General features: G+C 42.1%; 1 protein-coding gene across 1 annotated transcript in view; it reads right to left on the bottom strand.

The window, feature by feature from the left end:
• LOC141096299 (solute carrier family 2, facilitated glucose transporter member 9-like) overlaps positions 1-21,727 on the bottom strand; it is a 144,872-nt gene that overhangs the window by 37,888 nt on the left and 85,257 nt on the right. Inside the window, exon 5 of the mRNA XM_073582840.1 lies at positions 11,513-11,661. Coding sequence (XP_073438941.1) covers positions 11,513-11,661 — 149 coding nt within the window. The remainder of the gene's footprint in view (positions 1-11,512; positions 11,662-21,727) is intronic.

Raw genomic sequence — 21,727 nt, 5'->3', positions numbered from 1 at the left:
ACATCAGTGACTGCCATCCCCTGTGCAGATTAGAAGCTGCAGACCCCCATCAATGGCCATCACACAGTCTGTTCTCACTGCTGCCAGCAACCTGGGACAGTGAGGGAAGGAATTACTGATAATGAGTTGTGTATTGTAATCATGGAGTGGCCCAGAATACAGGACGATTTTCACTCCTCACTTAGCTTCACTTTCCATAGATCACTGTTCAGTGTGTGTCTGGGGGAGGAGCAGCTCTCTGCTCTCTGCACTGAGGCTGCTGAAGGGGGAGAATTTGTTACTGTGTGATGAGGGCTGCTTCATGTGGACGGGGAGGGCCTGTAGCTATGGAGGGTGGGGTTGTTGCTATAGAGGGCATGTTTGGCGTAGAGTAGGAGGTTACGACTAGTTCTCATTTCCATGCCATAACACACACCCCTTGGACGTTCTGTTCAGAATATCTAGAAAACCGTGCAAACTTGTGACAGAAAGTAAATTACTTATTGTCATAATTCTGCAGCCCAGATATGTACTGAGATTATGTGAAAAGCCCGGACAACCCCTTTAATCTAAAGACTAAATTAACTCCATAGAAATAAAGTCACCATAAAAGGATGTTAATCAATAGTACAAAATTTATTAGAAAAATACTTACAGTATATTTAATAATAGATGATTACAATAATTGAGAGGGCTGATACATAATATGAGACAACATAACAGAAACAACTGGGACTACAAAATAAGAGCATGAACCTACTGGGGTTCAATAGTAACATAGTAACATAGTTTTGAAGGCTGAAGGAAGACCGTATGTCCATCTAGTTCAGCCTATTTTTAGTGCAGCTGTTCTGCATTGTTGATCCTGGGGAAGGCAAAAAACCCACAGAGTAGAAGCCAATTTTCTCCATAGGGAAAAAATGTCCTTCCCTTAAGCTGGGTCAACCATCTACCTATAATATTCTGTTATTCGTAACCTTCTATACTGTTACTCACAAGAAAAGCATCCATTCATTTCTTAAATTCATTCAGTGAGTTGGCCATCACCACTTCCTCAGGAAGAGAATTCCAGAGCCTCACTGCTCTTACCGTGAAGAACCCTCTTCTATGCTGGTGCAGAAATTGTCTTTCCTCCAAACGAAGAGAATGCCCCCTTGTTCTTGTCACAGTCCTTGGTACAAACAGTTCATTGAAGAGATCTCTGCATTGCCCTCTGATATACATATATATTACGTCTCCCCTAAGTCTTCTCTTTTCTAGAGTAAATAGACCTAATTTTGATAACCTTTCTGGGTATTGTAGTGAACCAACTCCATTTATCATTTTAGTAGCCCGCCTTTGAACCCTTTCAAGTTCAGTAATGTCTTTCTTGAGCACCGGCGTCCAAAATTGCACACAATACTCCAAGTGTGGTCTGACGAGTGATTTGTACAGAGGGAGAATTATGTTTTCATCTCGTGTCCCCAGACCTCTTCTAATGCATCTCATGACCCTATTTGCTTTGGTGGCAGCTGCCTGACACTGGGCACTCCAATTTAGCTTCTTATTGACTAAGATGCCTAAGTCTTTTTCCATGTCTGATTTCCCCAGCAGTTTCCCATTTAGTAAGTAATTATAGCATCTGTTTCTCCTTCCCATGTGCATAACATTACACTTATCTGTGTTAAACCTCATTTGCCATTTTTCAGCCCTTCTCCAATTTACTCAAATCTGTCTGTAGTTGCAAACTGTCCTCCTTTGTGTTAACTACCTTACATAGTTTTGTATCATCTGCAAATACTGATATTTTACTGTGTAAGCCATCCACTAGTTCATAAATAAATATATTAAATAGTAGGGGGCCCAATACAGAACCCTGTGGTACCCCACTAGTAACCCTGGCCCAATCTGAGTATGCCCCATTAATAACCACTCTTTGTTTTCTATCACTAAGCCAGCTACCTACCCATCTACACACATTTTCCCCTAGCCCAAGCTTTCTCATCTTACTTACCAATCTTTTATGTGGGACAGTGTCAAATGCTTTAGAGAAGTTGAGATAAATGACATCCAATGATTCTCCTTGGTCCATTTGAGAGCTTACATCCTCATAGAAGCTGATCAGGTTAGTTTGACAGGAGCGATCCTTCATAAATCCATGTTGATATGGAGTTAAACATTTATTAACATTGAGATATTCCATAATGGTATCCCTTAGAAACCCTTCAAAAATTTTACACACAACAGATGTTAAGCTTACCGGCCTATAGTTTCCAGGTTCCCTTTTACACCCCTTTTTGAATATTGGTACCACATTTGCTTGCCGCCAATCGAAAGGAACAGACCCTGTTTCTATAGAGTCTTTAAATATAAGGAATAGAGGCCTGTCTATCACATTACTTAACTCCCTTAATACCCGAGGGTGAATGCCATCAGGGCCTGGTGATTTGTCAATTTTAATCTTACTAAGACGGTTCTGCACTTCTTCCTGGGTTAGGCAGGTAATACTTAATGGGGAGTTTACATTATCACTCTGCATTTCCCCTGGCAAATCCTTTTCCTGTGTGAACACTGTTGAGAAAAAAGTATTTAAAACATTTGCTTTTCCCACATCGCTCTCTATGATTTCACCCTCATTGTTCTTTAAAGGGCCGACACCATCAATTTTAATCTTTTTACTGTTTATATAATTAAAGAATAGTTTGGGGTTTGTTTTACTTTCCTTAGCAATGAGTCTCTCAGTTTCCACTTTTGCTAAATGTATTTGTTTTTTACACATTTTATTTTTTTCTCTATAACTTTTTAATGCTTCTTCATTGCCTTCTTGTTTTAGCTTCCTAAATGCCTTGTTCTTCTTATTTATTGCCCTTTTTACATCCTTATTTAGCCACATTGGTGTTCTCCTGTTCCTAGCCCTTTTATTTCTGTACGGTATGGCTAGCTCGCAGTGGGTGTGTAAAACTGATTTAAATATTTCCCATTTATTTTCTGTGCTCCTATTTTTGAGGACATTGTCCCAATCAATTTGGCGAAAAGACAGTGCAATATGACTGGTTTGCTAATACACAATTCCATATAATAAAACAACCAGATCAAATCCCCCAGACACCAATGCTATCCCAAAAAATGTTTATGATGAAAGAAAAATACAGCATATCAGATGGATAGTCAGGTTAAATGGTAGTATGGTTACCACAAAAATTTTATGTGAAACACTTAGCCTACTCTCATTTAATAAGTGGTAACCTATGCTATAATGCAAAAGGCCTCCTGACAAAGCTGCTTTTGGTGAAACGTACGTCGAGGCTGCTGAGTGGGACTCCAGTAGGGGCACCTACCTTCACCTGCTAACACCATGACTTCAGATATACCTTTTCCCCTTTTCTAGAAGGGTTTTTTTGCATTATAGCATAGGTTACCACTTATTAAATTGTACTATTGATTAACATCCTTTTATGGTGACATTATTTCTATTTAGTTAATTTACTCTTTAGATTAAGTGTTCACATCTTGGTTGCTTGATTAACACTCCTGTAGTATCTTTGAAGCTATAGCTTCAGATTTAGAGGATTAGAGGATTAGCTTTGTTGGTCCATTAATGACACGTTTACACGTGTCAATCTTGGAGATATTTGTAGTCAAAACCAGAAATCTATATGACTTGTATTTTCCACATCAGTCTCTTCAGTCAGGTAATAAAACACATACTGAATAGAGGATGGTGTTGAGTGCAAGGCCTATCTATTGTTACCTTGGTTTGTATCCAAAACAGTAACTTCACTATGGTGTGTTTTAACATCATTTAACTTTTTTTGATACAATCCAAGGTTATTATTGATAGACCTTGTAATTAACCTCATCCTCTATTCAGTGTGTGTGGATAAACTGAGTAGATGATGTGGAAAATACCCGCCATATGTACAATACCCTGGCCTTGTATCATAACGATCACACCTGGGCAGGTAAATACACATGAGTTGTAACCAGCAGCGTCGCTTCAGTCTGCATATATATAACTCAGACTGTAGCGCTGCTGCAGCTAACCTCTTATGTGTATTCTCCTGACAATGTGTAATAAGCGTCTGACGTGTGGATACGTTAATTTTGCCGTCCTCACTTCAGCATGACACCAGGCCTGGGTATTGTAGAAAACTTTATTATGTATACAGTCTTGAGTTCTAAACTGGCCACAGTGGTGCTAATACAACTAATATGGATAGTCAGTGTTTTTAGGTGTCAAAAATAGTTATGGATGCTCCTGCTTTCCAAAATGAATAATTGTAACATCATGACAGGTGACACAAATATTAGTTGTATTATCTCCACCGTCGCATCACACTGAGCTCAAAGAGTAAAGATAATAAAGATCATACAAGTTGTGTGTATGCATGGTCACCTGGTCTTGAGTACTATTAAATGAAGGATGCACAAAACACAGCATCATGAATTCAATCGTACACCTGGCCAGTTGATTATTATATTGAAGTGTAAAAAGACAGAGTGCACTCGGTACAGGTATCAACAAATTTTTTTTATTAACATAAACACAAAAGTAAACTTTGTTACACCATTTGGTCTTGCCAGGCCACCCGTCCTAGATCTGAGTTGAAGTAGTCCGCAAATTGGTCCCTCATTTGGCCAACTTCAACGGATGACCTGAGAGGGTGCTGATTAAATTCTGACAAGGGGTTAGGAGCGGCATCATCAAGTTCAAAGTTCGGGTGCTCTCTAACCATAACAAAATTGTGTAGAACCACGCAGGCCTTCACCACCTCATTCACTGTTTCCAGTTTCAGATTAATGGCTGTGGTTAAAATGCGCCATCTAGAGACAAGTATACCAAAGGCACACTCTACAGTTCTTCTTGCCCTGGTCAGCCTGTAATTAAAAATTCTTTTGTTGTGGTCCAAGTCCCAGCTGGAGTAGGGTTTGAGGAGGTTTTGGCACATCTGGAGTGCCTCATCCCCAAAGGGCTGTGGTGGACCTTTGGTGTTAGGAAGAGGACGTGGCATGGGGAAATTGAAGTGGTTGCCATACAACTTCCGGCCCATGTCCGAGTTCTTAAAAGTCTTGGAGTCATTCCCACGCCCAAATGCACCAATGTCCACTGCAACAAACTTACAGTCTGCATCAGAAATGACCATGATTACTGTAGAGAAGTAATTTTTGTAATTATAGTACTCTGATCCAGTTCTTTTTGGTTTTATAATCCGGATGTGTTTCCCATCCACCGCACCCAAATAGTTGGGGAAATTGCAGACTGTCCAGAATCTTTCTACATTTTCAATCCACTTTTCCACGGTTGGGAGGGGCAGAAATTCGGGACAGAGAACGTCCCACAAAGCCCGGCAGGTGTCCGCAACTATTCCCGACAAGGTGGAGATTTCAAGCCGGTACTGGAAGTGCAGTGAAGAGAGGGTCTCTCCAGTAGCCAGGAACCTGGGAAACAGAGAACCAACAAAAATTAATATTTGTGTATCTGGATTTTTACAACACCCAAAAATAAAATTACAAACAAAAAAAAAGGCATAAACATAAATATGCAGCCTTTTCTTTACTACATGGTATAACAATAATGCTGCAGCCTTTAGTTAAGTACATGGAAGAACAATAATTCATAGTACATCTGAGAGAACAAATAAAATTAGGCAGGCATTGTTTTTTAAATACTACGTACCGTATGGTGACCAGGAGCCGCTCCTCAGGAGGAATCGCACAACGGAGCTGGGTGTCCTGTCTCCGGATGGCATCTTGGATACGACCAAGCAAATACATGAAGCTTTGTTGGGACGTCCGTGTGTAATCAGTAAATTTATCCGGGTTTGCCTGTAGCTCGCTGTAGAGGGTGTGGTACGCTCCACGGCTCTCCCGGAGTTTAACAATCGGATGTATCCACAAACGCCACCGCTGCTGTCTTCGCTGTCTCTCTCTCTCCCTTTGTTGATGGAAAGCAACTGCATAAGCCTGAGCCATCCTGATGTCCAGATCCAAGTTGAAGTAAAAAGTCTTCCAGCGCAGAACCATGTTGACAAGAGAAAATCCAAGGAAATGTGAAGAATTCAGCTGTAAACTGGGTCTATATAAAGAATTTCCATAACACGAGCCCACTGCTGTCCCATTGGTGGTGTCTGATGCAAGAATTTTTCTAGAATTTTCCTCCTGTGATTGTGACACCATGCGCATAAAAAACGCATACGCATGGAAAACGCTTCAAAACGCATACAAACGCTGCGTTTTTTTGCCTTACCGCGCACGATAATGCAACAAAGAAAAGCAGCATTTGAAAGCGTTTGTATGCATTTTTGTCACGCGTTTGATGTGCGCACCAAACGCAGCACAGAAAAACGCTAGTGTGAAACTAGCCTTTGAGAGTCGTTTTGAGATGTGGTTGCATGTGGTTTGTTGCGAATACCTCTGTCCTCCCTTTTTGGCATTTTTTCGTGTTGCTTTTCTGCCTCTTTACTGTGCACCCATTTCCCATTCATATTTTATCCTGAGTGTTTGCCTAATGATTGTGCCTTGGTTTCCACTTGTCTTTCCAGCCTGTGTTTACCCTTTCACTCTAGCCCCTTTCCTCCCTGGGTGATTAGGGTGGGAGCAACTTAGAATTTTGAAGGAGCACAGAGAGGTACGAGACCCAGGCATCTCCACCTTCAGGTTTAACCCAGGGGTTAAGGATATACTAGGACTCCCCTAGATTAAGGGACTGTATATGGTCCCTCTGCCCTGGCTTTCCTATAGTTAGAGGGCACATAGGAGGAATTTTTCTTAGTGAAGAGCACAGTAATGGGCATTATTGTGTGGCAATAATAGGAGCACTGTTATTGCTCCTATTATTGCCATTATGGCAATAATAATATTATGGGAGATCGGCGTGGGACACGCGTGGATTTCTGCGGATCAGGGAGTATATTGTTTGTTTGTTATTTTCATATTTTTCCACAGATGACACTGGCTTCGGGGATCAAAGTGACAAGTGATGGTGAGTATGTACTCTATGTTATATGTACTGTTGTCTATATGTATGTATTGTATGAATGTATTGTATGCAGTATGTATGTAGTATGTATGCAGTATGTAGTATGTATGTATGTATATTGTATGTCTGTAGCATGTTGTATGTATGTATGTATGTAGAATGTATGTACTATGTATGTATGTTGTATGAATGTAGTATATATGAAGCATGTATGTAGTATGTAGTATGTATGTATGTTGTATGAATGTAGTATATATGTAGCATGTATGTAGTGTGTAGTATGTATGTATGCTGTATGAATGTAGTATACAGTGGGGCAAAAAAGTATTTAGTCAGTCAGCATTAGTGCAAGTTCCACCACTTAAAAAGATGAGAGGCGTCTGTAATTTACATCATAGGTAGACCTCAACTATGGGAGACAAACTGAGAAAAAAAAATCCAGAAAATCACATTGTCTGTTTTTTTTTTCATTTTATTTGCATATTATGGTGGAAAATAAGTATTTGGTCAGAAACAAGCAATCAAGATTTCTGGCTCTCACAGACCTGTAACTTCTACTTTAAGAGTCTCCTCTTTCCTCCACTCATTACCTGTAGTAATGGCACCTGTTTAAACTTGTTATCAGTATAAAAAGACACCTGTGCACACCCTCAAACAGTCTGACTCCAAACTCCACTATGGTGAAGACCAAAGAGCTGTCAAAGGACACCAGAAACAAAATTGTTGCCCTGCACCAGGCTGGGAAGACTGAATCTGCAATAGCCAACCAGCTTGGAGTGAAGAAATCAACTGTGGGAGCAATAATTAGAAAATGGAAGACATACAAGACCACTGATAATCTCCCTCGATCTGGTGCTCCACGCAAAATCCCACCCCGTGGGGTCAGAATGATCACAAGAACGGTGAGCAAAAATCCCAGAACCACGCGGGGGGACCTAGTGAATGAACTGCAGAGAGCTGGGACCAATGTAACAAGGCCTACCATAAGTAACACACTACGCCACCATGGACTCAGATCCTGCAGTGCCAGACGTGTCCCACTGCTTAAGCCTGTACATGTCCGGGCCCGTCTGAAGTTTGCTAGAGAGCATTTGGATGATCCAGAGGAGTTTTGTGAGAATGTCCTATGGTCTGATGAAACCAAACTGGAACTGTTTGGTAGAAACACAACTTGTCGTGTTTGGAGGAAAAAGAATACTGAGTTGCATCCATCAAACACCATACCTACTGTAAAGCATGGTGGTGGAAACATCATGCTTTGGGTTTGTTTCTCTGCAAAGGGGCCAGGACGACTGATCCGGGTACATGAAAGAATGAATGGGGCCATGTATCGTGAGATTTTGAGTGCAAACCTCCTTCCATCAGCAAGGGCATTGAAGATGAAACGTGGCTGGGTCTTTCAACATGACAATGATCCAAAGCACACCGCCAGGGCAACGAAGGAGTGGCTTCGTAAGAAGCATTTCAAGGTCCTGGAGTGGCCTAGCCAGTCTCCAGATCTCAACCCTATAGAAAACCTTTGGAGGGAGTTGAAAGTCCGTGTTGCCAAGCGAAAAGCCAAAATCATCACTGCTCTAGAGGAGATCTGAATGGAGGAATGGGCCAACATACCAACAACAGTGTGTGGCAACCTTGTGAAGACTTACAGAAAACGTTTGACCTCTGTCATTGCCAACAAAGGATATATCACAAAGTATTGAGATGAAATTTTGTTTCTGACCAAATACTTATTTTCCACCATAATATGCAAATGAAATGAAAAAAAAAAACAGACAATGTGATTTTCTGGGTTTTTTTTTCTCAGTTTGTCTCCCATAGTTGAGGTCTACCTATGATGTAAATTACAGACTCCTCTCATCTTTTTAAGTGGTGGAACTTGCACTATTGCTGACTGACTAAATACTTTTTTGCCCCACTGTATATGTAGTATGTATGTATGTTGTATGAATGTAGTATATATGTAGCATGTATGTAGTATGTATGTATGTTGTATGAATGTAGTATATATGTAGCATGTATGTAGTATGTATGTATGTTGTATGAATGTAGTATACATGTAGTATGTATGTAATATGTATGTATGTTGTATGAATGTAGTAAATATGTAGCATGTATGTAGTATGTAGTATGTATGTATGTTGTATGAATGTAGTATATATGTAGTATGTTGTATGAATGTAGTATATATGTAGCATGTATGTAGTATATATGTATGTTGTATGAATGTAGTATATATGTAGCATGAATGTAGTATGTATGTTGTATGAATGTAGTATATATGTAGCATGTATGTAGCATGTAGTATATATGTATGTTGTATGAATGTAGTATATATGAAGTATGTATGTAGTATGTATGTTGTATGAATGTAGTATATATGTAGTATGTATGTAGAGTGTTTTTTGTTTGTTTGCTTTTTACATTCAACACATTAGCCGGATGATGGGACTACTACTGTCCCATCATTGGCTAATGTGTCAATCACTGTCATTGTAGCAGGCATCGCCCGATGGGACTTGTAGTCCCATCGGACGATGCCTGCACACACACAAGACCCCCGGCAGGCCCGCACAGACCACCGGCAGCCGGCACAGGCCCCCGGCAGCCGGCACAGACCACTGACAGCCGGCACAGGCCCCCGAGAGGCCCATACAGACCACTGGCAGCCGGCACAGGCCCCCGACAGGCCTGTACAGACCCCCGAGAGGCCCGTACAGACCACCGGCAGCCGGCACAGGCCCCCGAGAGGCCCGTACAGACCACCGGCAGCCGGCACAGGCCCCCGACAGGCCTGTACAGACCCCCGAGAGGCCCGTACAGACCACCGGCAGCCGGCACAGACCCCCGACAGTCGGCACAGACCCCCCGCAGTCGGCACAGACCGCGCATCATGATGCGCACAGACCGCGCATCATGATGACATCATTTCAGCAGCCAATCACAGCCACAGCAGTGGCTCATTGCATTATGGGGACTTCCGATTCCGGTATCAGATATTGAAAAAATATCGGTACTCGGTATCGGAATTCCGATACAGCGAATATCGGCCGATACCCGATATTTGCAGTATCGGAATGCTCAACACTACTTGTAAGACATCCAGGGATAACAAAAAGCAACTAACATACAAAACACTTACCAAAGATAGAGAGGTATATAAGGAAGGGTAGAAATGTACAAACTAAATGGGAATGGGACACTGAGGAAAGCATACACTCAAAAAAAAGCATGCAACAATCTCCAGCAGCAACAACGATCTCCAACTCAGCACAGCGACTCCAAGAAGCTGGAAGTAAAACTTTCACTGGCAAGGAAGGGAAGGCTTGGCCAGATTTTTTACAGAGACGAAATGACCAGGGCAGAAACAGAGCTGTGAAATGGAGCTCCAAGTTTCTAACAAGCATAGAAAGGGACATTAACCTCTTTAGCACCAAAGGAAACAAAATCCATTTAATATGAAATACAAACTCACAGGGTAAATGTAAGATTTACGATTCACAATACATAGTGATCTTCTAACTCCAAATCTCGCAGGTGGATGTAACCCACTCGTAACAGCCTCTGAGTAACACACAAGGTTTTTTTTTTAGTTAAAATGCTCCAAAAGTCACCCCGGCATCAACCAAGCATTTTTTGTTTTCAGTTTTGCCTTCCCAATAACCATTATTGTAAAGAATGGACCATTTTCCAAGTGGAAATTACCTGAAGGGTCATATGTTCATTTCTTTTAAAGTGGGACCATTCACTAAATTTTTCATGTTGAACTGGCACACTATATAATAGTGGCTGCAGAGCAGGATTAACTCGTTTTTTCTTTTGTTGTTTTATTCTGGCTGGCTGTTATGGAGCTATAAAGAAATCAAAGTATTTGGAATCTAATGAAGCTAATGAGTTAATGTTTTAAAGTTCAATATACTTGTTCACTGAGACTACTGTAAATACATCACATAGAATACACTGAGACTATGCTGTATAAACATCACATAGGATACACGAAGAATGTTATCTATAGATCACATAGGAAACACTGAGACTGCTGTATTCATTTTATAGGAGATACTGAGATTCAGGGTTGCCAATTTGACTTTTAAATTTTTTCAGAACAGCTTACAAAAAAATCATGCACCCACAATATTATTTTTTATGGACACAGTGGAAAACCATTATAAACCATTCTGATTACAAGTGATAAATGTCAACAGCCCAAAATTCAGATAAGAAGACATTAGCCGCATTCACTGTAAACAGTAAACTGATGATAATTACAATCAAAATAATCTGTATAATTTTCTTCAGCTTCAAAAAAATTATGGACACCTTAAATGTTTTTTACAGACAGGTCAAAAGAGTGCCCTAATTTTACGGCCTGTCCTGTAATTTTTGAATTGTTGGCAACTCTACTGAGACTGATTTATATTCATCGCAAAGGAGACACTGAGACTCTGCTATACACTGAAATGGAGGGCACAAACAGTATCAGAATTGTCCATCTTCTGATTTCCAAACCAAACCAAATGATAATCCAGAATTCAGATGTTTATGGATATATATAAATGATTTAGGTTTATGACTTACCCTTTAGACTTCGATAATCATCTTTCTTTTCTATAAGAAGGTATCTGGGACTTTCCGGAAAGCATGGTAGTGTCAATAGCTGTATAAGAGCCGGAATGGCACAAGAGGACAGCAGTAAAGACCAGGAGTTTTCACCACCTAGCACCTCTCTATGAGACAGAACAAGAAAGCTTTGACTAAATAAATTAATCAATCAAACTAAAAAAAGTTGAATAGTTTGAATAGTCCTAATTAAAAAAAATATGTATATATACATTGAGTATGGAAAGTATTCAGAACCCTTTACATTTTTAACTCTTTGTTTCATTTGGTAAATTCAAAAAAGTGCAAGTTTTTTTCTCATTAATGTACACTCTGCACCCCATCTTGACAGAAAAAAACAGAAATGTAGAAATTTTTGCAAATTTATTAAAAAAGAAAAACTGAAATATCACATGGTCATAAGTATTCAGACCCTTTGCTCAGACACTCATTTTTAAGTCACATGCTGTCCAATGCCTTGTGATACTCCCTGAGATGGTTCTACTCCTTCATTGGAGTCCAGCTGTGTTTAATTAAACTGATAGGACATGATTTGGAAAGGCACACACCTGTATATATAAGACCTCACAGCTCACAGTGCATGTCAGACCAAATTATGAGGTCAAAGGAACTGGCCATGGAGCTCAGAGACATAATTGTGGCAAGGCACAGATCTGTCCAAGGTTACAGTACTCAAGGTTCCTAAGAGCAAAGTGGCCTCCTTAACTCTTAACTAGAAGAAGTTTGGCACCACCAGAAGTCTTGCTAGACCTGGCTGTCCAGCCAAACTGAACAATCATGGGAGAAGAGCCTTGGTGAGAGAGGTAAAGAAGAACCCCAAGATCACTGTGGCTGAGCTCCACAGATGCAGTAGGGAGATGGGAGAAAGTTCCACAAAGTCAACTATCACTGCAGCACTCCACCAGTCGGGTCTTTGTGGCAGAGTGGCCCGACGGAAGCTTCTCCTCAGTGCAAGACATATGAAAGTCTGCATAGAGTTTGGTAAAAAAACACATGAACTATGAGACTATGAGAAATAAGAATCTCTATTCTGATGAGACGAAAATAGACCTTTTTGGTGATAATTCTAAGCGGTATGTATGGAGAAAACCAGGCACTGCTCATCACCTGCCCAATACAATACCATGGTGGCGGCAGCATCATGCTATGGGGGTATTTTTTAGCTCCAGGGACAGGACGACTGGTTGCAATTGAAGGAAACATGAATGCGGCCAAGTACAGAGATATCCTGGATGAAAACTTCTTTCATAGAATCATAGAATCATAGAATCATAGAATCGTAGAGTTGGAAGGGACCTCCTGGGCCATCTGGTCCAACCCCCTGCTCAAAGCAGGATTCGCTAAATCATCCCAGTCAGATGTCTGTCCAGCCTCTGTTTGAAGACTTCCATTGAAGGAGAACTCACCACTTCTCGTGGCAGCCTGTTCCACTCATTGATCACTCTAACTGTCAAAAAGTTTTTTCTAATATCTAATCTGTGTCTCTTCCCATTCAGTTTCATCCCATTGCTTCTAGTCTTTCCTTGTGCAAATGAGAATAAAGTTGATCCTTCTACAATGTGACAGCCCTTTAGATATTTGTAGACAGCTATTAAGTCTCCTCTCAGTCTTCTCTTTTGCAAACTAAAAATTCCCAAATCCTGCAACCTTTCCTCATAAGACAGGGTTTGCAGACCGGTCACCATTCTGGTCGCTCTTTTCTGAACTTGCTCCAGTTTGTTGATGTCTTTTTTAAAATGTGGTGCCCAAAACTGGACACAATATTCCAGATGAGGTCTGACCAAAGAGGAGTAGAGGGAAATAATGACTTCACGTGATCTAGACTGTATGCTTCTGTTAATACATCCTAGAATTGCATTTGCCTTTTTTGCTGCTGCATCACACTGTTGACTCATATTCAGTCTGTGATCTATTAGTATACCCAAGTCTTTTTCACATGTGCTGTCACTTAGCCCTATTCCTCCCATTCTATATATGCTTTTTTCATTTTTATTGCCCAGATGTAGTACTTTGCATTTCTCCCTGTTAAAAACCATTCTGTTAGTTGCTGCCCACTTCTCCAGTTTATTTAAATCTTTTTGAATCCTCTCTCTCTCTTCTCTAGTATTAGCTATCCCTCCTAGCTTTGTGTCATCAGCAAATTTAATCAGTTTACCCTCAATTCCTTCATCTAAATCGTTGATAAAGATGTTGAACAATACAGGGCCCAGGACAGAGCCCTGTGGTACCCCACTTGAGACATTCTTCCAACTGGATGTGCAGCCGTTTACGACCACTCTTTGGGTCCGATCACTAAGCCAGTTATGAATCCACCTAACAGTTGCCTTGTCCATTCCATACTTAGTCATTTTTTCAATAAGGATTGTATGAGAGACTTTGTCAAATGCTTTGCTGAAGTCAAGATATACTATATCTACAGCATTTCCTTGATCCACCCAATCAGTGATACCGTCATAGAAGGAAATTAAGTTAGTCTGACATGACTTATTAGTTAGAAACCCATGCTGACTCTGTTTAATCACTTCATTCTTATCCAGGTATTGACATACATGTTGTTTAATAATTTGTTCAAAGATCTTTCCTGGTATAGAAGTCAGACTCACCGGCCTATAGTTGCCTGGGTCCACCTTCTTCCCCTTTTTGAAGATAGGAACAACATTTGCTCTTCTCCAGTCTTCTGGCACTTCTCCTGTTCTCCAAGAATTTTCAAAGATTATGGAGAGGGGTTCAAAAATTTCTTCTACTATCTCCTTCAGTACTCTGGGGTGTAATTCATCTGGACCTGGAGACTTGAATTCATTTAGGTTAGCTAAGTGTTTCCTCACTATCTTTCTGTTTATAGATATCCTGGATTCTTCTATTCCCTTAATAGGACAGTGAATAACAGTTGATGTTGCATTTCCTTTCTGAGAGAAAACAGATGCAAAATAGTGCTCTGGACCTCAGACTTGGCCGAAGGTTCACCTTCCAACAAGACATTAACTCTAAGCACACAGCTAAAATAATAAAGGAATGGCTTCGGAACAATTCTGTGACCATTCTTGTCTGACCAGAGCCAGAGCCCTGACCTAAACCCAATTGAGCATCTCTGGAGAGACTTGAAAATGGCTGTCCACCAATGTTCACCATCCAACCTGATGGAACTGGAGAGGCTCTGCAAGGAAGAATGGCAGAGGATCCCCAAATCCTAGTATGAAAAACTTGTTGCATCATTCCTGACAAGACTCATGGCTGTCCTAGCTCAAAAGGATGCTTCTGCTCAATACTGAGCAAACGATCTGAATACTTATGACCATGTGATATTTCAGTTTTTCTTTGTTAATAAATTTGCAAAAATTTCTACATTTCTATTTTTTTTCAGTCAAGATGGGGTGCAGAGTGTGCATTAGTGAGGAAATAAATGAACTTTTTGAATTTACCAAATGGCTGCAATGAAACAAAGAGTGAAAAATTTAAAGGGGTCTGAATACTTTCCGTACCTACTGTATATACGAAATCGAATGAGGATAGGACAGAGGGGAAAGTCGAAGCATAAACTTCAGACATTAGTCCCATTAATATGGGTGGACATATCTGTTTTAGTTATTACCTGCATTCCCTATAATAGCTACCAGGGGGGCAGAGGGTGCTTCTGCCCTGGGCCCCACACTCGGAGGGACCCATCTGGAGCTATTTTACCATCTATAGGGCATAAAAGAGGCATTTATTTTGTAAGGGGCACAGTGGAGGGCATTAAGAGGAGCAATGTTATTGTACTGCACAACAGGTGCAGTAATCGGGCGACATATGACAGGATGAGGAATTTGTGTAGGTTAAGAATAGATATGGACAAGACTGGAAATTTGAAAAGTCAAATATGTCTTTGTTTTAATCTCGGCAGACAAGTCGTAGCTGGGCTAGATGGAAAAGACGGAAACGTCTGTAAGTAATTTAATCTATAACTGTACTGTAATTGCTTGAATAGTCTGCAGGACTGGTATCTACCACTATATGTCACTGTATGGTGGTAATATCAGTTCTGGTCTTTGCATAGAGATGTATTTTCAGTCTCATATGCTGAGGTTCCACAATACCCACAATTAGGATGTGCCACCATAGTTGTAACCTGGGTCCACTCAGAATTTTCTCCCTCCCTGAGCTGAACCTCGAGCTATGCCTACGGCTGCCATCAGGGAATTCCTGCTCTTATTGCTGTATGGGGCCTGGGGAGCAGAAGGAAAGAGAGGGATTCCCCTCTTGTGCTTCTACTCACCGGGCCTCAGAGTATAATATACTGTGCGCCGGCACAGGGAGCTTTCATACCTGGTGATATACAGCCATCATTACAGAGCAACCGCGCAACTCCAGGGCTCCCTCCGCCTCTTCTGTGACATGATAGTGGCAGCACATACACGATGACGCCATTGCATATGCGCCAGCATGTACTCGCGCCACTTGCCAAGAGGACAGCAGAAGTGGAGCTGCACCTGTAGGGGGATCATCTGAGAAATAACTATTGTAGGGGTTGTACTCAGGTGCGACGGGAGGAAAGCAGGAGTTCATGTGGGTTTATTGCTTCATAAACCCCAGAAGCGCAAACAGAAAGTAAACAGCCTTTAGATCAGGCAAAACAAAGTAACAATGTCCATAGCAGGGCTCTGCTCCGATAGGCCTGTGGTCACACAGGCTTGGTTAGTGTCCAGTATTCAGGCTCGGTTTGGAGACAAACACACACAGGAGACCTTCTCCCTCCCAACACACAGACGATGTGCCAAATAACAGCCTCCATTATATAGGCTGTAACCACACCCAGATGCGAGATATGTGGGTAGCCAGACCCGCCCATCTCTCATAGCTACCTGGACCTCTCAGTGCTTTTGTGCCCTAAAAAGATACTCCGGGTTACGTCATAGAGACAAGTCATCTCTGTGACACATAATTGCCATCAACTATGCAACCATTAGCCACACTACATACCTCCCCCCTCTGCCTAAAGCTGTGGGGCTTGGCACTTTCTCCTGCCAGACAAGGAATTCTCAAGAGGGCATTGGCATTACCATGTATCTTCCCTGCTCTATGGTTTACATGGAAATAGAAATCTTGTAGGGCTAAAAACCAGTGGGTGACCCTAGCATTTTTCCCCTTTGTTTCCCTCAACCATCTGAGTTGGGCATGGTCAGATACCAGCCTAATCTTGCGACATACCAGATAGTACCATAATATGTCCACTGCCCACTTTATGGGCAAACACTCCTTCTCTACGACAGAGTAATTCTGACATCTGAGACGTCTGTTTGGAGAATAAACTCTTTCTTACAATCAGGGGCCACCAGAAACGGTTGCTTGCACAGAGCCCCTTTCATTTCTTGAAAGGCCGTCTCTGCCTCTTCAGACCATTTGTCCCCTTAAGTTGGTCAGTCAGGGGCGTGGCCATCAGGGCGAAGTTTGGGATGAACCTCCTGTTGTATCCCACAATCCCCAGGAAGTCTGTAGCTTGCTTCTTGGATAATAGTCTCAGCCATGTTTGAATTGACTCCACTTTACTAATTTGGGGTTTTATCTCGCCTTGACCCACTACATATCCCAGGTACTTGGCTTCTTCCTTTCCCAATGCACTCTTCTTCGGGTTTATTGTAAACCCCGCCTTCCTTAGAGCATCAAATATCACTTGGATCTTTTCCAGATGACTCTCCCAATCCGGGCTAAAGATAACGATATTGTCCAGGTATGCAGCGGCGTATTGCTTATGGGGGCAAGGATTCCCCTGCAGTCCAAACGGCATCCAGACATACTGGAAACATCCGTCTTCTCCTTGGCTTCTTGTGCCATGGTTATCTGCAAATATCACTTTGTCAGTACCGTGCGTGTCCAAGTCTCTAGATTAGCTCATCGACGCATGTAATGGGATAGGCGTCGAACTTGGAGACCTCATTCAACTTCCGATAATCGTTGCAGAACCTCCATTCACCATCTGGTTTTGGGACCATGATAATCGGGCTCAACCAACCGCTCTTGGACTCCTCAATGACCCCGACCTCCTTGGAGATCACTTCTTGACGGGTCTCTGGAATCCGATAAGGCTTCACGTTTACGTACACATGTGGCTCCGTCAGAACATTGTGTTCTACGACCTTCTTGCACCCTTTCAATTCCGAGAACAGATCCCTGTTCCTCTAGAGCAACTCCTTCGTGTCCGCTATGGCAACACCTCCAACCTCACCTTCTGGGTTGCCCAGCAAACACGGAGTTTCAGCCGGCTCTCTGTCTTGCCATGGCTTGATGAGGTTGACATGGTAGACCTGATATGGTTTCCATCTTCCTTGTTGATGAATCTTATAATGTACATCACAAAGCTTCTCCATCACCTCATATGGCCCTTGCCATTTGGCCAAGAACTTGCTCTCCACCATAGGAATTAGCACAAGAACTCGGTCTCCTGGATTGAATTGCCTCACTCAGACTGACCGGTTGTAGACCCTGGCCTGAGCTTCTTATACTTGGAGGAGGCATCCTTTTACGATGGGCATCACCTTCGCAATTCTCTGCTGCATCAGTGCCACGTGCTAAGTGACGCTTCAGTGGGAAGTGACTTTGGCTTTCCAGGTTTCCTTGGCTACATTCAGGAGACCTCGTGGATGTTAGCCATACAGTAGCTCGAATGGCGAGAACCCCATGGAGGCCTGTGGAAGTCACGGATTATAAACAACAGATATGGTAACAATCCCAATCTCTACCGTCCTTTTCTATAGCTTTCCTCAGCATGCTTTTTAGTGTTTTATTGAACCTTTCGACAAGGCCATCTGTCTGAGGATAGTACACTGAAGTCCTCAACTTAGAGATTTGCAGGACCTTGCATAACTCCCTCATCACCTTACTCACAAAAGGTGTTCCCTGGTTGGTCAGGATCTCTTTTGGTAAACCTGTCTTGGAAAAAAGATGGACCAATTCACTGGCTACACGTTTTGCGAAGAGTTTCTCAGAGGAATTGCTTCGGGGTAGCAAGTGGTATAATCCAGGATGACGAATATATATTGATGCCCACAAGCAGATTTTACCAGGGGACCGACCAAGGCCATAGCAATTTTCTCGAACATCACTTCGATGATGGGCAATGGCACGAGTGGACTCCGAAATTGAGAGGTGAGGGTGGTTAACTGACATGTGAGGCAGGACCTGCAAAAGTTTAATACTTCCCGGTGACACGCAGGCCAATAGAACCTTTGCACAATCCGTTCCTGCATTTTTTCCACTCCCAAATGTCTCCCCAAGATTTGTGAATGGACCATGTCCAACACCTTCCCTGTATAGGGGCCCGGCACTATTAACTGCTGCACCAACTCCTCCCTCATTTTCGTGACCCAGTACAACAACTCCCCATTCAACATAAAATAGGGAAACCTTGTGTCAGCCCCCAGCTCCTGTGCAACCCCATTAATGACAGTGACATTGTTAAAGGCTTCTCTCAGTTAGGTCCCAATGTTGGACAGTCCCAAAATTCTCACCGGTCACCCCTAACTCCGGAATGTCAGATACAGGGGACACTTCCTCCTCATCCCCCACAAGGACACAAAAGGAAACCCCATCTGCCTCTGGGTGTGGTGATACCTTATTAGGGTTCACTGGTTCCCTATTTGCGCCAGCGACCTCAGAACCCTTCCCCCACAGATCCCAAAATAAACAAAAGTCCCGGCCTATAATTATAGGGTGCAACAAGTCCCGAATGATGCCGACCTCATGGGACTCAGTACTGTGGGCTGTTTCAATGTCCACTCTGGCCATAGGGTAGTCCTTTGCATCACCATGTATGCACCAATGCCAACCTTTTTCTCCAGGATTAGTTTGAGAGGAAAATTGGCCCTCACAAGGGTCACTAAACTTCCGGAGTCTAGCAGTGCCATTGCCGCTCGACCGTTCACCTTCACGGGACACGCTTAAGGCTCCATGTTGGGTGGAGAGTTCACACTGCAGGCCGGATATGCATAATATGAACTATGACATACCATGATGCTGTCAATCTGCTTGGTGGTCAGGAGACAATGGGCGGCTATATGTCCTGGCCCCTGGCACCTCCAGCAAATAACATCACCCGTAGGGTCCTTGGGCACCACCTCCTTGGATCTTGGATGCCCCACGTCTTTTTGGGCCTCTGCCCCGTTAGGCACCTCAACTATCGCCATCATTAACCCAATATGCAGGTATCTATTATAGTTTTAGCCCCTTTTATTTTGTCCTGGACATTTGTTATCTTTGGACGGTGTGTCCTTCTCTATATATGGTCCTCTCTTCCCATATGTCATTGACAAATGGGCTTGTTCTGGTATTTGCTCAATACACTATAGCACTTTACAATATACAGGTGAAAATCATTCATAACATAATATTTTCATATGCATAGAATTAATATATAGGGCACTACAATATTTCATCATATATTGGCACATGTTATTTGTGATTTTTCATACAAACAGCACTTTAGTTCTTTGGATTTAACTGTATATTTTTCTGATCAGTATATGTAACATAGTAACATAGTAACATAGTTATTAAGGTTGAAGGGAGACTTTAAGTCCATCTAGTTCAACCCATATCCTATCCTAACTTGCCCTAACATGTTGATCCAGAGGAAGGCAAAAAAACCCCATGTGGCAACAGTAAGCTTCACATTGGGGAAAAAAATTCCTTCCCGACTCCACATACGGCAATCAGACTAGCTCCCTGGATCAACGCAATATTAAGGAGACTAGTGTATATACCCTGTAATATTATACTTTTCAAGAAAGGCATCCAGTCCCTTCTTAAATTTTAGTAGTGAATCACTCATTACAACATCATATGGCAGAGAGTTCCATAGTCTCACTGCTCTTACAGTAAAGAATCCGCGTCTGTGAGTATGCTTAAACCTTCTTTCCTCCAGACGTAGAGGATGCCCCCTTGTCCCCGTCACAGGTCTAAGAGTAAAAAGATCATTAGAAAGGTCTTTGTATTGTCCCCGCATATATTTATACATTGTAATAAGATCACCCCTAAGCCTTCGATTCTCCAAACTAAATAACCCCAAGTGTAATAACCTGTCTTGGTATTGCAGACCCCCTAGTTCCCTAATAACCTTGGTCGCTCTTCTCTGCACCCGCTCCAGTTCAGCCATGTCTTTCTTATACACCGGAGACCAGAACTGTACACAGTATTTCTAAGTGTGGTCGCACTAGTGACTTATATAGAGGTAAAATTATGTTCTCCTCATGAGCATCTATGCCTCTTTTAATGCATCCCATTATTTTATTTGCCTTTGCAGCAGCTGCTTGACTCTGGCCACTAAATGTGAGTTTGTCGTCCACCCATACACCCAGGTCTTTTTCAGTGACTGTTTTGCCCAGTGTTTTACAATTAAGCACATAATTATACAACTTGTTCGTTCTACCCAAGTGCATGACCTTACATTTTTCCCAATTAAAGCTCATTTGCCATTTATCAGCCCAAGTTTCTAGTTTACATAAATCCTCCTGTAATATAAAATTGTCCTCCTCTGTATTAATTACCCTGCAGAGTTTAGTGTCATCTGCAAATATTGAAATTCTACTCTCTATGCCCCCTACAAGGTCATTAATAAATATGTTAAAAAGAAGCGGGCCCAAAACTGACCCTTGTGGTACCCCACTGCTAACCGTGACCCAGTCCCAGTGTGCTCCATTAATAACCACCCTTTGTTTCCTATCCCTGAGCCAGCTCTTAACCCACCTACACATATTTTCCCCTATCCCCATTGTTCTCATTTTATGTATCAACCTTTTGTGTGGCACCGTAACAAAAGCTTTTGAAAAGTCCATGTACTTACCTCTTCATAAAAGCTTATCAGATTAGTCTGACAGGAACGGTCTCTTGTAAACCCATGTAAACCCATGTTGATATTGGGTCATAAGGTTATTCTTCTCCAGATACTCCAGTATAGTATCTCTTAGAAAACCCTCCAGGATTTTACCCACAGTTGAGGTTAAACTTACTGGCCTATAATTTCCAAGTTCAGTTTTTGTCCCCTTTTTGAATATTGGCACCACATTTGCTATACGCCAGTCCTGTGGTACAGACCCTGTTATTATGGAATCTTTAAAGATTAAAAATAGTGGTCTATCTATGACTGTGCTTAATTCCTGCAGTACTCGGGGGTGTATCCCATCCAGGCCCGGGGATTTGTCAATT

Source organism: Dendrobates tinctorius, unplaced genomic scaffold (assembly GCF_039654945.1).
Source record: "Dendrobates tinctorius isolate UK_male_01 unplaced genomic scaffold, ASM3965494v1 ptg000073l, whole genome shotgun sequence".
Classification (NCBI taxonomy): Eukaryota; Metazoa; Chordata; class Amphibia; order Anura; family Dendrobatidae; genus Dendrobates; species Dendrobates tinctorius.
This window is presented reverse-complemented; position numbering and strand designations above follow the sequence as displayed.